The sequence below is a fragment of the Mycteria americana genome, chromosome 11 (genome assembly GCF_035582795.1).
Source record: "Mycteria americana isolate JAX WOST 10 ecotype Jacksonville Zoo and Gardens chromosome 11, USCA_MyAme_1.0, whole genome shotgun sequence".
NCBI lineage: Eukaryota > Metazoa > Chordata > Aves > Ciconiiformes > Ciconiidae > Mycteria > Mycteria americana.
Genome location: NC_134375.1, coordinates 24,366,447 through 24,381,673, shown reverse-complemented (window position 1 = coordinate 24,381,673; position 15,227 = coordinate 24,366,447). Strand labels below are relative to the sequence as shown.

The following is a 15,227-nucleotide window of genomic DNA, read 5'->3' as shown; positions in this document are numbered from 1 at the left end:
TAACAAAACCATACCATTTAATCTCCATAGCTCTTGTTTCACTAAATAGAATACACCACTTATTTTTCAGCTCTCAAAAGTATGCACCGCCCAATTTTAAAAAAAAATGTAAGTTATTTCTATTCATGAGAGTATTACAGTTGAAGAACTTAACACTATTACTGTTTCAACAAAAATATCACTTACACTATGGAAGCATTTATATTCAAGATTAAAATTTTGCAGTTACTGTAAAGATTAGGAAAGAATAATTTTTAGATAATTTGCATATTCAGGAAATACTTGTATATATTATAATACTATGACATCAATATAATGGCTGGACTAAACTCAAAAGGCAAAGTCCTGAAGTTGTAGTACTTATTATATAATTAAGATTTAGTAAGGTGATTCTTCAGCCCTGCTGGTAATATAGGTGGCTTCTTACATGCAGGCATAAGATGCTTCCAACTTCTCGTTTTTGTAACAGTTGTCTCTTATTCTGCCTTGTCTAAAATAACATATAATGTGTCTGATTATGATAGATTTTACTTGAGATGCTAAAGTGAATAGACTGGTATGGCAAATGGGCTTCAAATATAAATGATAAGAGCTAAAACCAAAATAACTTAAATCCCTAATGTGAACATCCTAGAGTAGGTATACCTAGCATAGGAATGTTTTAAGTCTAAATTGAAATAAAAATTACAATTCTTCCATAAGTCTTCTAGCTCTTTATGAATCTTGGAAAATACTTCTTTGGCAGTAGATTCTTGCAAAATTATGGGTTAAATAGATTATGCTTTTTAAGCAAGGGAACGTGAGTATCTCAAGGCTAATATTACTCCTCAGAACCTGGAAAAATCTTCTGTTAATATTTACTGAAGAAGCATCTGTGAGGCAATAATCACAAATTAAATTTTCCCACTGGAAGTTTTTAACCACCAACTGATGTAGTATTTAATGACACCATACTTCTTTATGGACTTCATATGCACTTTCTGTAAAGCTTTTCCATGCTTTTTTGTCTCTGCTTTACCATAAAGTTGAACACAGCTCTCTGCTTGTTTATGTTGTAGTAGGACACAAAACCCCAATCGAGATCAGAACAAGTGCTAAGTATTGCACTGTTTTCTGTTCCCTGACACAGTCAGACTAAATAACCATCTAGACCAGGACTAATTTTAGGTAGGAGGAATCACAGTGTGTGTGGGGCTTTCCTTTGATGCCGTGATTCACACTTCCCCGTCTTCTGTGCTTCCACTTCCCCAACTCAGACCAGAACTCTGACCAGATCTATAGGTGATGCATTTGTATTGACAATGTCTTTCAAAGTCTTTTCAAAAAGAAGCTCCTCCTTAACTTATTACAGTACAGTGTCTTTTGTGGTAAGTTGGACAGCCATGTAAATGATACTCGGGCCCCAAGTAGGAGCAGACTTTCCTGGCCACATAGCGCCTGTGCTGGTAACTCAGTATGGTACAAGGTGTGAACTACAACTGTTCAGTAGTGAAACATTGCATGAGAAACCTTAATATATAAATGTTAATAGCAACTTATTTAATTTGTGATATGTTGTTTTGTAGAGATATTAACTCTAAAAGAAGTTTTCCAAATTGCAAGCAATGGTAAGTGTAAAATACTTAATGTTATAGATATTACAAGACGACAGTATTATTGTAGATTATTTACTCAGAAAACTAGCGAAGGTATTTTGCAAGGCTTAAAGTGACTAATTAAGGTGTCATTTTTTTCAGTGATACTTAGGCACCCAGCTTTCCTTGGTTCGTTTATTTGTCAATCCCTGCTTTGTGTACCGAAGTGTTAAGGCAAATTGACAGTATTAGTCTTTTTTACAATACTGAAAATGTATGTATAATTATTAAATAATTTAAGATCATGCTACCAAAATTACTAAAAATAGTAAGGTGCTAGCTCACTTCTTAAAGTCAGGACTGGATTAATAAACAAATTTTATCTCCCTAAAATTAGTTGGATAGTTCTCTTCCCTGTTGTCAGAAGTTACTTTGTTTAGCTAGCTCTACTATATCCTCGTAGAGGACATATTCTTTAAGTAAGGATTAAGTAAGAATTCTGCTTCTCTCAATGTAAATTGTTTCATTGCTTTAGAAGCAAAAAAGATTAGATACAGGTTTTCATAATGGAAAGTTGTCTCTACTTATAGAAAGTTTCTGTCTTTGAAGAATATTAGATGTTTAGGGAAATTCTTAACAATTTGGCCATATTTGCATCTGGTTAGAATATTTCTTCAGCCCAAGTATTTGTGGCAGTGAAATAATTATAAACAGGCAAGAAGAGTTCTTAAAGGTTTTCATATGACAGAACTTTGCATTCAGATGGCTGTGCAACACACAGTGATATAAAAGGTTTTCTGCTCTGTTTCATAACTCATTAATTTATCAAAATGATAATAAATTCTCTCTTGATTGCTTAGACCATGATGCTGCCATTACCAGATACAGTCGGTTGTCAAAAAGAAGGGAAAATGAAAAGGTTCGTAAAACAAAATACTTCATATAAAGATTTTTAGAGGAGATAAGAAGTAATTTTTAGCTAATATATATTTATGATGGAAACAATGTATGGCACATTCCACCTGAAGTTTGATAGTTGATGTTTTAGCAGTCTAGACAGTTTGCTTCAGAACAGAAGAGCAGGTTTCCCTAATACATGCCTGTCTTGTAACACTGAAAATGCTCTATGATTAAGATTGTGATACTATATTCAGTTTATTTTTGTAACGAAATAACCACACTTTCCAGGGAGAAAAGAATACTGTATTGGTTTTTCATGTATCTCTCATGTATAAACCAGAGAAGCAGAATTGGAGGGTAGAATGTGCAATTGCTGCTGATAAAGGGTAGAACATTACTGTGTTGGTTTTTCCATGCTGGCTATAAAGCTGTCCAGAAGGCACGTTATGAATACCAAGTCTCAAACGTTCCTTTTTCCCCCTCCCCCTGTCTGTGTCTCTTTAGATCAAGGCTGAAGTTACAGAAGATGTCTATACTTCAAGGAAAAAACAGCATCAGACTATGATGCATTATTTCTGTGCATTAAATACTCTTCAGTACAAAAAGAAAATTGCTATGCTAGAACCCTTGCTAGGATACATGCAAGCTCAGGTAATTTCAGATTCTGAAAGCTGTAGGTCTGTAAGAAGATGTAAAAGCACTTCATGAAGGTTGATGTACTGAAATCCATTGCAAGACCTATTTTGCAATCTCAGGAAGCAAATGGAGAAAAAGACATACCCCATCCTCATCCTTGTAGCTGTCATAGCTGCTGCCATGGACACTGTCATTATCCAGCAGTAGTCATTTCCCGCTCAATATATGAATCTCATCATGACGTGCCCTCGCTCCCATCGGAGAATCTTTTAGGAAAGTCTGGGTAACAAATATAAAGGCCCAATTCTACCCCAAAACCTAGATGGCTAAGTTTAATGCACTGCCTAAATTTTCACTGCTGGGTACTTTTTTCCACTTGATCAGTAATGGGAATAGCTGATGAAAACCTTCATGCATGCAAGTCCACATGGAAGTGTACCTTCTTAGAAAGTAACGTGGAGACAGTTAAACTCTTTCCTGTGGCAGCTATTCTGAGATGAGATAATCATCAAAGTCACATCCCTACTGTTTTCAATCAGGGATGTGGAAGAACTGGAATGCTAAAAATCACTCTGGCTTGGTTTTGTTTAATATAAATGAGTTTATGATTGGTTTATTTGAGGATGGGTACAATAGAAAATACAACTATGAAAAAGTTCTTTGGAGAGACTTAATTTGTTTTTTCAGAAGTATGTCATCAGTATGTTTTTTTAAAAAAAAAAAAAAGCCAAACTTTCCAGCATCTGGCACTGCCACAGTGTCCTGAGTAGAAATTAACTTTTACACTGTCTGAAAGCTTTCCAAGTCCAAGAAGAACTCTTGCTTCTTCTCGAAACTTTGCAGCTTGTATTTAAGAACTAAGCTCTGAATGTTTTCTGTAACGAAGTAGATAGTGCAACCTGTTGTACAGGTGCAGGGTTTTGCTGAATCTAAGAATGGGAAGGGCAGGGCTGTGCCCTGTGGCTTCCTGTTCCAAGATTTCACATGGCTAAACTCAGTTTGGATGTGGCAGTTTTTCTGGACCAATATGGAGTACACTGTTTTTAAGATGCATGTTGTCAGTTCCCCTTGGCAGGGTCCGCAGTTAGAGGACGGCCTCGGACAAGTCCTTACAGGTTTCCCCTCTCCTATGTCCCCAGACAACCCCACCCATAACACAACACTTACAGACTGGTGGGCTTGAAAAAGTAGAGGGAGACCTTGGGATCACTAAAAGGACAAACCTTGTTTCTTTCTAGGGCAGTTTCTGCCTATTTCTGTGTTTCCTCCAGGTGACTCTGTGCATATCCTCTTGACACAGTGAAATCCCACTGCAGTGCCAGCGTCAGCCTTCATGTGCAGACAAAAACATGTGTTCTGCTCCTTTCATTGAGAGACTTTGGTGGGAATGAAGGATGAGAACGGATTTCTTTGAGAAACTTTAACCACCTGTGGTTTCATCTGTTAATTGTCAATGTAGTTTTATTAATGACTAAATTCTCCCTTTTCCTCCTCTTTTTTTTTTTAAAGATAAGTTTTTTTAAAATGGGTTCAGAAAATCTTACTGAGCAATTGGAAGAATTTTTGACCAATATTGGCACCAGTGTACAGAAGTAAGTTGTTTTTGTTGAACTTTGAACTATTACAAGACAATTATATTTTCTGTTTCTACTTATTAACAAATTATCTTTGTTAATAGCACATTATTTATGTTAGTGTTCGCAGGGAAATGGAGTGCGAAGTAGAAAACATGCAACAAACTATAGAGGACTTGGAAGTAGCTAGTGATCCACTGTATTTGCCTGATCCTGATGCTACGAAATTTCCTGTTCATAGAAATCTAACTCGGAAAGCTGGCTATCTCAATGCAAGGAAGTAAGACTAACTTGTTACTTAAAAATTGCACAATATTTCATTTTGAGAAAGGAAAGCTAAAAAAGCATGCAATATTTTTTTGAAGTTAGCTATGCTGATTTTACTTAGTTGAGTAAGTCATATAGGAACTATTCTGCTTCTTTCTTTGGACTCCTTCACTTAATTAGTATTAATTTCATTGTTACACTGACACAGTGTCATTCAGGTGCAAAGCACAGTTATCCTGATTTTAGTCTAATTTTGCCTGAATTTTCACATCAAAAAGAAAAATTAAAGTTTAGGAGAGTGTAATTTCACTGCATTGTAATTGGAAAACAGCAAGATTGCAGCTATCAGCATTGTTATGTAAGTGTCTGTTAAAGCTTTGGGATTCAAGTTACTAATAAAACATGACAAGCTTGAGATCTACAAGGCAAAACATTCGCTGTTAACCGAAATACACTTTGAACGGCCTTCTCAATTTCATGAGGTAGTCTTTTGTCCACGGGAGGGAGCTGTTACTCCGTTTATTAAAGTCTAGCCGCTGATTTTTATAGTTATTAAAAATAAGTTGTAACACTTGGATTTTTTTCTGTAATTTATATAATAAGCTCCAAGGAATTTAAAAAAATGTGGATTACTTTTACAACAACTGTTAGAGTAACATCCTCACCAAATGAGGCATGAATCTCTGCAGTAGAACACAATTGCAGCAATTAATATTGAAGAGAGTATCTGCACAAAAAGGGAGGCTAAACTTCAAATGATACTGATTTGTGGTTTCAGATTGTTCCAGAAGACTGTTATTCGGGGGGGGGACACCAAACCAAAAAAACCCAGCAACATGCTCTAAGCAAAATTTTGGAGATCTTGTTGAATGGTACAAAATACTTGGAAAATTGAGGTATCTTATGTGACTAAGCTAATGCTTAACAGGAAGTTCTTCAAAACTTAGGCTTAACAATTTAAGTGTAGAGTTCAGAGGTCTTATCGACTATATTGATAATGCATATACTTTGAATACACATATTGTGAAAAGCAATACCGTAAAAGCCGATCATCAAAACTGAAGTGCTTATGCCTTTTTATTCTAAATTAAATTTCACATAAACTAAGAAAGCAACTATTTTATGTATTCTTTGCCCAGCAATAGGTTTAGAATGAAAAAAACCAACAGATGGAAAGAGACTAATTTAGCTGTACAGCTAACCTAAAACACTAAATGGGGAAAAACGTTTTCTTCAGTGCCCAGATGGTTTGTTCCAAGTAATTTTTTTTTTCTAATTTATACAGCTTAGCTGAACTCCTCATCTACCAACTAAGAACCTCTTTTTATCTTTTAGTAAGACAGGGCTGGTATCTTCCAGTTGGGAGAGACAGTTTTACTTCACTCAAGGTGGAAATCTGATGAGCCAGGCAAGAGGTGATGTAGCAGGGGGACTTGTCATGGATATAGACAATTGCTCTGTAATGGCTGTGGACTGTGAAGACAGACGGTACTGTTTTCAGATAACATCTTTTGATGGTAAAAAGTAAGTATTCTTACATTCCTGTTACCTGTAAGTAATACTGGACTCGCTAGTTAAGAAAAGAAAGATGGTCTACCTTTGGCCAGATCATAGCTTGGTAGATTTTGGGGGTATTTAGAAGCAAAATCTGGGATGTCTTTTTAACTTTGTAATGTCTGGGTATTTTTAGTTTATCAGCTCTATAATGTAGCTGAGTGGTATTTCAGAATAAAATTACCATAGTCAGTTTACAATGGTGTATTAGGACATTTTGTGAGTGCTTAAGTATTACATGGGCATGATCAGAATTTTGTTCCTTTTCTATCTTCAACTGAAATGAAAACAGATTTTGTCGTGTCCGTCCCCCCCCCCCCCCCCCCCCAAATGTTGACTGTGCTCGGCATGTACACAGAATCTTCAGCCTTTCTTAATCTGTTGTGCAGTGTAAAAACATGAACACGGAGTTTCCTGTCTGAATGTACTTGTGAAGCATTTTAAATAGACAAAATTGTCTTTTCCATTCTCCTCTTTCAGGTCTTCAATCTTACAGGCAGAGAGTAAAAAAGATTATGAAGAGGTAAGCTTATAGGAGGTTTGCATGGAGTCCAATGATTTTCTGTTGCACAGAAGGAATAAACTCATAACAGTAGTTGGAATGCTCATTTTGTGGTCCCTAGGTGGTAAGCAGTGAACTTTTAACTCATTCTGTCCATAATGACAGTTTTCAGGAAGTCTGACAAAATATTACTGTATTTAAATCCTAGAGAAAAAAATGCCGTTCTGATTGCCACCAAGTCCTTTCCAGTATTACGGAAGAAAGAAAGGGAAAAAGAAAAAAAAAAAAAGACCCCAGCAAAACAGCTAGCAGTAATGGAATCTCGACAAAGGCTGCTTCTCCTTCCTGCTCATGCTTTCCCAACCTTCTTCCCACCTGCATGTCAGGAACGGAAAATAAAGGAAATCTTAGGTTAGGACACAGATAATTAGGTTAGGAAACAGGCAGTTGAGAAATGAGGAAAAACTGTTTTTCTGCCCCTGATGCACGAGGGGAAACATGTTTATACTTCATGAACAAGTTGAATCAAGAACTGTGAAATAATTTGCCTTTGGACTGCTTTCAAAGCTGCTTGTGATTGCTGTTTCCAAATGGCTGCTAAGTCTGGTGATGCAGATTCACTTGCCTGTGCAATGGATGAATACCAGCTGAGAAATGTCAGTATTCATTAGGTCAGCAAACTTAGACGTTGTAGCAAATATTGATGGGGAAAGGAAATGGGAAAAAAACCCCACCCAACCAGCAGGGATAGCTTTTCCCTACTTTTTTTAGCTTTCTCTAGAGGTGAAAATAAAAAGTTTCTCTAGACTTTTTGCAAACAATAGCCTAATGGTACAGGCATGTCCCAGTCTAACAAAGAAGGTTCTTGTTACTAGAATTTATGTTTTATTTAGGCAGCTTTTTACAGCTTTCCGAAGGCTTGCACAGATGGGCACAGATTGATTAATTACGTTCATAGTCTATGAATACAGTCAGATTTGTCCAGAAACAAAGGGACAGATGTACTAAGTGATATAAAGTATTTGTTAAATAAAAAGGTATGTCTGTTTGTATTATTATTCAATACAGACTTTTCAGTAAGGGGTGGGATGGGAAAGAAAATGTTTTAAAAGCCCTGTTGATTTAAAATATGTTTGGGCAAGCAGCTGGATAAGGAAATATAGAAAATATGATACTCTCAGCCTGGATTAAAATTCCTCTGCAATCTTCAACGTTACATTGATATATAATGACCTTTTATGCTATTCTATGGTTTTTAGCTGGGCTGTGTCAGGTTGGCCCTTGTTCATCTGTTCTGCTGAGGTTGGCCAGTAGCCTGGCTCTGAAATATTTGCCCTCAGATGCCTCACCGGAGGAAAGGAGTTTATAGTCCGCTTTAGCAGCTCAAATCTGTGGTTTTTCTGGGCTGCAGCTGCTGTGCAGTCTGTTAGATAGCTCAGGTGACAGCCCTAACAACAAGTTGGGGTTCAGTGGAACAGCACCAGTAGGGTGCATATAATCCAGTTAGCTTTCTCCTTTGGAGAAGAGTTAAAAAGCAATGGGCAGGAGCAGCTGGTTTTCCATAGCAGGGGGAGAAAAGGGAGTCTAGCTTACAGATGCAAGAAATGGGCGAATTCCACTAAAGGCAGATGGAATCTTCATCATGGCTTGAGGAAACGACGTCATCTGCAGTCACAGAATAATGCAGTACACAGAATCCTGATTTTTTTTTTTTTAAATTCCTTACAGTCGTGATTTAAGTTTTTACTTTTCATCTTCAGTGTGACTAAAATAACTTTTTTCAAGTAAAAATCTGATCTTGCAAGGTGCAGTATGCAGATAGTAGTGAATTTAATGACAAGCTGGGTGTGCAGAATACTGGTTTGGCTCCCTGAGGTTACAAAGAGAGTGGGAAAAGTGCTGAAACTAGCCAACGCCGGTATTTAATCAAGTTTGTTTAAAAAACTATGAAAAATTAAATTTTTTCTTTTTTTTCCTCTCTCTTTTTCAGTGGATATGCACCATAAACAACATATCTAAACAGATATATCTAAGTGAAAACCCTGAGGTAACTTTACTAAAATTTATAGTATCAGGAATATCTCAAGATGCAGATATGCACAAAATTAAAAAGAGATGAACTGGATCTAATTGCATAGCAAAGAATTAAGCTGAATACTTCCTACATGTCTAATTATAAGCTTTTCATGATATGAAAGCACACAGTTCGTTGTCTCCTTCATCTAAATGCTTATACAGAAAGTATTAAAAATATGTGACTTTTATATGTGGTATAACTTTCTGACATCTTCAAGATCCTGTATTTGTACTTTGTATATGACACTGTGTGATAAATGAATATGACAGATATTCAGATGGATACATTTAATTTCTCCTAGAGGGAACTGACAATCTTAGGAATTAGATGAGCGTAGCAATTTTGTAGGAAAGACATATCTTCACTTCATTAAAGAGTTATTTGCCTTTTGAAGAGTTAGAAATTGATTATTTGTTTCATGTAGAGAAGTTGGGTAAGTAAATTAATGTCACTTATTTGGTTTTCATTATATTTATATAGTAAATTCATACTGATACAAACTTACATAGTGATTTTCACTTGCTAAGTTAGGGGAATTGGCCCAACAAAATCTGTTGGTTTACAACAGAGCATTTATCTCTATATAAAGTGTGTTGAAAGTGAAATTGTACTCCTTGATGTCCCTGCTGAGTTCTGAAACGGGTTATTGGAAAGTTTTCTTTCCAATAGCCTGTGGTCACCAGAGATGTGAGCTGTAGATACAGCAGTCAACAGGCAGCTTGTTGAGTCTAAGTTAACTACACAGATGAGAAACAAAATGGTTTTAGTGCAAAGCTCTGTTCCCTAAAGCACGTCTTCTGATGAATATACAGCTGAGGTGCTGTTTAGTCCTGGCATAAACACGGGCAGCTCCCTTACATCAGTGAGGGTGTGTGCATTTACACCTGGATCTTAGTGCCTTCCCTTCACTTCCCAATGGCTTTACAGTCATTCTCATTTTCTGAGTCACGCGCTCACACAAAATGTTTTGTCTGCTGCACCTTCCACCTCCAAAAATCCTCTTTCCTCAAGGACTTTCGCTATTGGCTTTACCCATGAAGTGAAGCCATCAACATTAAATACTGATACTTCAGAATTTGTGATTTCAATGAGAGATTAAAATGGAATTCTTCAACTGTCACTGGTCTGTTATTTGCTGAAATAACATTGTTATGCAGTCCTTACTTGAGAGTTGTTCATGTCTTGGTTTTTCAGAAACATTTAAGTGTTCCCAAATTTCAAGTGCAGATTTCTGAATCTTCATGGTTTTTAGTTAGTAGTTGAGGACTGCATTTCTAAAGTGAGATTTTTCTTTTTCTTCCTGGCTACATTTGCTTATTTTGTCAGACTTATCATTGGGACTTTTCTCTATTGCTGGCTTTTATTAACATTTGCGGTATTATAAAGCAAGTGCATTCATTTACATTTAGAAAGTGAACAGCAGGAAATGTGTTACAAGTTAGAAGAAAATACTACAACTATGTTAGTGAAAATTTGGGAATGTAAGATTCTCGCAAAGGGCCGAGTTTATCACTTCTGTCAATTGCATATAAATAAAATCTTAAAGCTTATTTTGAGGAAAATGTTTTCAGCTATTTTATCCCATCTCTCTATTGCAGGAAATGGCTGCACGTGTAAATCAGTCAGCTCTGGAGGCTGTTACTCCGTCTCCTTCCTTTCAGCAGAGGCATGAGAGCATGCGGCCGACTGTGTAAGTTAATAAACTATAGGGCATTTGAAGAGCACATCTGTAAAGAATCCTGGATAAAGTTCCAGCAAAAAAAACCCCAAACAATAAAATTTTCTATGTTCAGGACTAGATCTTTGATAGGCTAGAGGAAAATTTCTTGGACTCACCTTTTTAGCATTGTTTAGCAACCATTGTTACAAGTAATCCAGATTTCCAGCTGACCAGACAGTTCTGTTGGTTGCATCATATATCTGGTTTGTTGTATGAATTCATAATGAGATTTTGCTTAATGTGTCCCGCTCCTGGAAGCAGACCTCAGATTGTCTTAACATCAATATGTAATCACATACGAAATATCATACAATCTGATGCAATTATTAATGCAAGTAGTAACTTAGCTGACTTAAATTGGACTAGGACCGTAGACTCCATTTTTGTTTACCATACCCTGATCTTCTTCAGATTTTTAGGTTTTATTTTGTTTTATATTCAAGTTTTGGCATACTGTATTGGTCTCCCACATGGTTTAATTTATTATCAACCAACCTGAAACTAAGATATCTTCATTTTGATTTTTTGTTTTCTTTTAGACAACCTCGTCCTCTTGCAGCTCGTACTAGCAGCACAGGGTCACTGGGATCTGAATCAGCGGCTTTATCGGCACTTTCCTTGGACTCACTTGTTGCCCCTGACACTCCTATACAATTTGACATAATATCTCCAGTTAGTGAAGATCTGCCTGGTCAAGCAAAATCTGCAGGGCAGTCGGGCAGGTAGGAAATGTAGAGAGAAGGGAAAACCTTCCTGAAGTTAATGTTATTCATTTAAAAACAAACAAACAAACAAGAAAACCATGTTTAGGCTGCAGCTCCAAAACACACGTTGCCTTTGCCCTGACTCATGTCACAAAATTTGCAGTGGCCAGTGAAGCAAAACAATTTTTTAAATTGTTAAATAGAGTTGTAAAAAAATGGCTTAATTACATGCACTAGGTTCAAGGTGTAGTTTTCTCTTTAGCAGCAGCTTTTCTTGCTTTAACAGCTAATGCTTTTATTTCTTGATTTATTTTAATCTTTTGGTTTCACAAAGTATTTTCCTTTCCTATTGCTTGCTCACCCAGCAGCTTGGGTTATTTCCTCTTGGAAACTCAAGAGAAATTTGGTAGCCCTGCCTCCAGGTGATGATGGCATACGATGACACTCTTCTTAACCTGAAAGGTGAGTGAAAATGATCTAGGCTTCTAGAGTAATCTCATACAGACAAGTTAAAATTGTCTAAGAGCTCTTCCCAAAATATAAAAACATTTTTTCCTACTTGGTTTCTTGTAAACTTCCCATTCAAAAACAATAATAAAAACCTGTAAATCTGCACTGCATTTCTGGAACTGTATGTACAGAATTCAGATATTAAGAAAACATATTTGCAGGTCCAGCTGCTCTTAACAACTACAAAAAAAGCCAAAAAGCTGAAAACTAATTTACATGACTCTAGTCACAATCATGTGTTGTATCCCCCTGCCTTCTAGAAAAATACTTGAATTTTCAGTTGCACCTCACAGATATATAAGATTTAAAATTACATATATTCACCTTTTTTTTTTTTTGACAGTTTTTTGTTGTTGTTTGGTATAGCAGGATAATCAGTTGGCTAACTAGATCCTTGAGAACATACTGATTTAAAATAGACTTGACCTGTATTCCAGGAAGTGGAAAGGTTAATGCTTCAGCTAGATTAATGTCATCAGTTACAATTCCATTCTAGAAAATCATATTTTTCATAGCAGAAATGATCCAGAGTTGTGCTCAGTATTTTCAGTTAACCATCACTGTCAATAAAGAACTGCAGCGTTCATACAGATAGGCAACACGCTACTTTAGAGTATTAATTATTTAAAAAAAAAAAGACTTTCCTTAGTTTCTGATACTGATGACATATTTAATTTTTTTTTTTGCGTTTGAGAGATCCTGTGAGATTTTGCATTTACTGTTCCAGTCTAATCTTAAATGACAAGAAAAGTCTGAGCAATAAAAGATGCTAATAGAAAGAATTTCCCTCGGTGTGTTTACACAGGTCAGCATTTCATGGGATGATTCTTGACTGAGTCCATGTTACACAAACGTTGTAGCAATGCAGTCTTGACTTCAATCTAGAACAATTCTATGACTTTAAACTCGACATCTCTTAGTTAAAAGATTTCACTGATCAAATAAAACTGGCAGTCAGTATGACATGTAACGGAACAAGAGAGATGGACGTTTTTTTCTCTTAGTTCTGAAATTTGCTTTTAGAACACTAACTATTGAGAGGTGACCCCTTCATTACTCCCCTCTAAAACCTGATTTGAAGTTTATTGAACCCTTCACAACAGTTTTTCAGTTACCAGTTAGCCGAAGAGAACAAGTTTTTTCCTCTTTTGAAGTTTTAAATTAAACTTCCCTGTTTCCCATACTCTTTTCAGCATTGCTTCACTGCTTTTGAAAAATGTAGACTTGGAAGCCTAGAGTATTTTCACTTTTTGTTGTAACTGATAGCAATTCTGTCTTCGAGAGCCAGAAATAGCCACATTTCTCTTGACCCTCTAGGAGTAAAACCCCAGTGATGTTTTCAGAAAGCTGCATTTGAAACAAAACCAGTGACTTCTCTTCAGTAAGTAATTCGACAACGTGAGACAGTGATGAGAAGTGTGGTGCTCCTGTGGAGTACTGAAAGGACTAGTTTTTGGCTGTACTTCCTGAAGCTGTTCTGTGACATTTCATCCCCTAAAACTGTACCTTTGCAGATATTAACAAGGTCTTGTCTTGGGCTTAATTTAGATATAAAAAAAATACCATGTGAGCAAAATTCTCTATGGCAGCAATAGGACAATGATATCTGGTATTCTTCCCGTAATCTGAGCCCTCAAACACAGCAATTTATGTCTAACTCCTGATTAAATAGCTTGTCCTTATGATTTATCGTGCATTATTCCTCCAGATTACAAGTCTGTGAAATCATTACATGTTCGTATTTGATGCAGCATGAGACAACTGCATTATTCATTAGTGGTTCTTGTGATCTGACTCCTGCTTTAATGTTTTCATTTTTTAATAGACGCACAAATCCTTTTGGTGAATCTGGAGGCTCAAAATCTGAAACAGAAGGTAAAGCAAAAACTTTATTTCAATGCAAAATAAAAAATAGAATTTGAAAATTATTTTTCTATTTTTGTCTGTAGCTTCTCTCTTCTAATTTAACAGCAGGTTTAGAATGCTTAGTTACATTAGCAATGTATTGGACAAGTTGAGTTAAATGGGGCTACTGTCTGAAAGTCTGTTTTAAAAATAATCCATTGCATCTTCTGTGTTCATTAAACCAAATGAAAAGATGCGTGACCTGCTGTTCAGTGATTGTACCTCTAATTCCTAAGTACGAGCAATCTCTTTCCAAGTCCTTAGAAGTCTGGAGTTTCCCTGACTGCAGTCCATCTTTGGTTTTGAATGGAAAACCCAAAACGGAGTTTACTTTTCCCAATACTTTCCTTTGTCTTAGATTCAATTCTTCATCAGTTATTTATTGTGAGATTTCTCGGCTCGATGGAGGTGAAGTCTGATGAAAGTCCAGATGTTGTTTACGAAACAATGCGTCAAATACTAGCAGCGCGCGCCATCCATAACATTTTCAGGATGACAGAATCCCATTTATTAGTCACTTGTGACTGTTTAAAGTAAGTCCGCTTCCTGACTTCTGCTGACGTTTAGTTACAAAATGATCTTCTTTCGCTTTGGTAACATTTACTTTCTGCTTTGTTTTTAAAAACAAATTTTTAGGTTAATTGATCCACAGACACAGGTTACAAGACTACGAGTAAGTAACTTTACATTTTAAGATAAATACATACAAAGTCATTCTTCTACTTTAAAAATAATATTATCAGATGTTAGCAAAAATCACTGACACCACGAGACTTCCAAATTCCCACTGACAGTAGGAGACTAATGCGTGCGTTTAACAATAGACAGAAGACCACTAGCAAACCAGGTTTAAGGGGAGTGATTTCAGTTGGTCAAAGAGGCTTTTGAACCTCCAAACCCCCCGGTTTGATAGGGTACAATCTTAGGAAAACAGAATATTGTATTTTAACAGCATGTTTGGTTATAAACGTTGATAGTGTTAGTAGAGAGGTAACATTAAGGTTGGAGTGAAATTAGTTCTGAAGTCCGAAAGGGCTTGCTTGGTGTTTGTTTTTTTTTTTTTTTTCTTTTGGCTTTTTGTTTTTTAATGCATAGTTGCATTGAGAGTGTTGTACAGTTTCTGGGTTTGGGGGGTTTCTTTCTAATTCTTTATAAAAAAATGCACTTGAAAGAAGTCAGTGGAATTCTTCGTAGGATATCAAATAAGGCCAGCTTAATTCTTCAGAAGCGCAGTCTTTGTTTTTCATATTTCAGAACTGTTCCCCCTCCCCCTCTTTTCCTCGCTGCACAATTTACAGGCTGTC

General features: G+C 36.3%; 1 protein-coding gene across 1 annotated transcript in view; it reads left to right on the top strand.

The window, feature by feature from the left end:
• Positions 1 to 15,227, top strand: part of APPL1 (adaptor protein, phosphotyrosine interacting with PH domain and leucine zipper 1) — a 28,083-nt gene that overhangs the window by 9,231 nt on the left and 3,625 nt on the right. Inside the window, exons 6-18 of the mRNA XM_075513605.1 lie at positions 1,566 to 1,607; positions 2,435 to 2,493; positions 2,979 to 3,125; positions 4,620 to 4,702; positions 4,806 to 4,964; positions 6,287 to 6,475; positions 6,986 to 7,028; positions 8,998 to 9,054; positions 10,683 to 10,774; positions 11,344 to 11,526; positions 13,844 to 13,893; positions 14,282 to 14,456; positions 14,560 to 14,596. Of these exons, the coding sequence (XP_075369720.1) occupies positions 1,566 to 1,607; positions 2,435 to 2,493; positions 2,979 to 3,125; positions 4,620 to 4,702; positions 4,806 to 4,964; positions 6,287 to 6,475; positions 6,986 to 7,028; positions 8,998 to 9,054; positions 10,683 to 10,774; positions 11,344 to 11,526; positions 13,844 to 13,893; positions 14,282 to 14,456; positions 14,560 to 14,596 (1,316 nt within the window). The remainder of the gene's footprint in view (positions 1 to 1,565; positions 1,608 to 2,434; positions 2,494 to 2,978; positions 3,126 to 4,619; positions 4,703 to 4,805; positions 4,965 to 6,286; positions 6,476 to 6,985; positions 7,029 to 8,997; positions 9,055 to 10,682; positions 10,775 to 11,343; positions 11,527 to 13,843; positions 13,894 to 14,281; positions 14,457 to 14,559; positions 14,597 to 15,227) is intronic.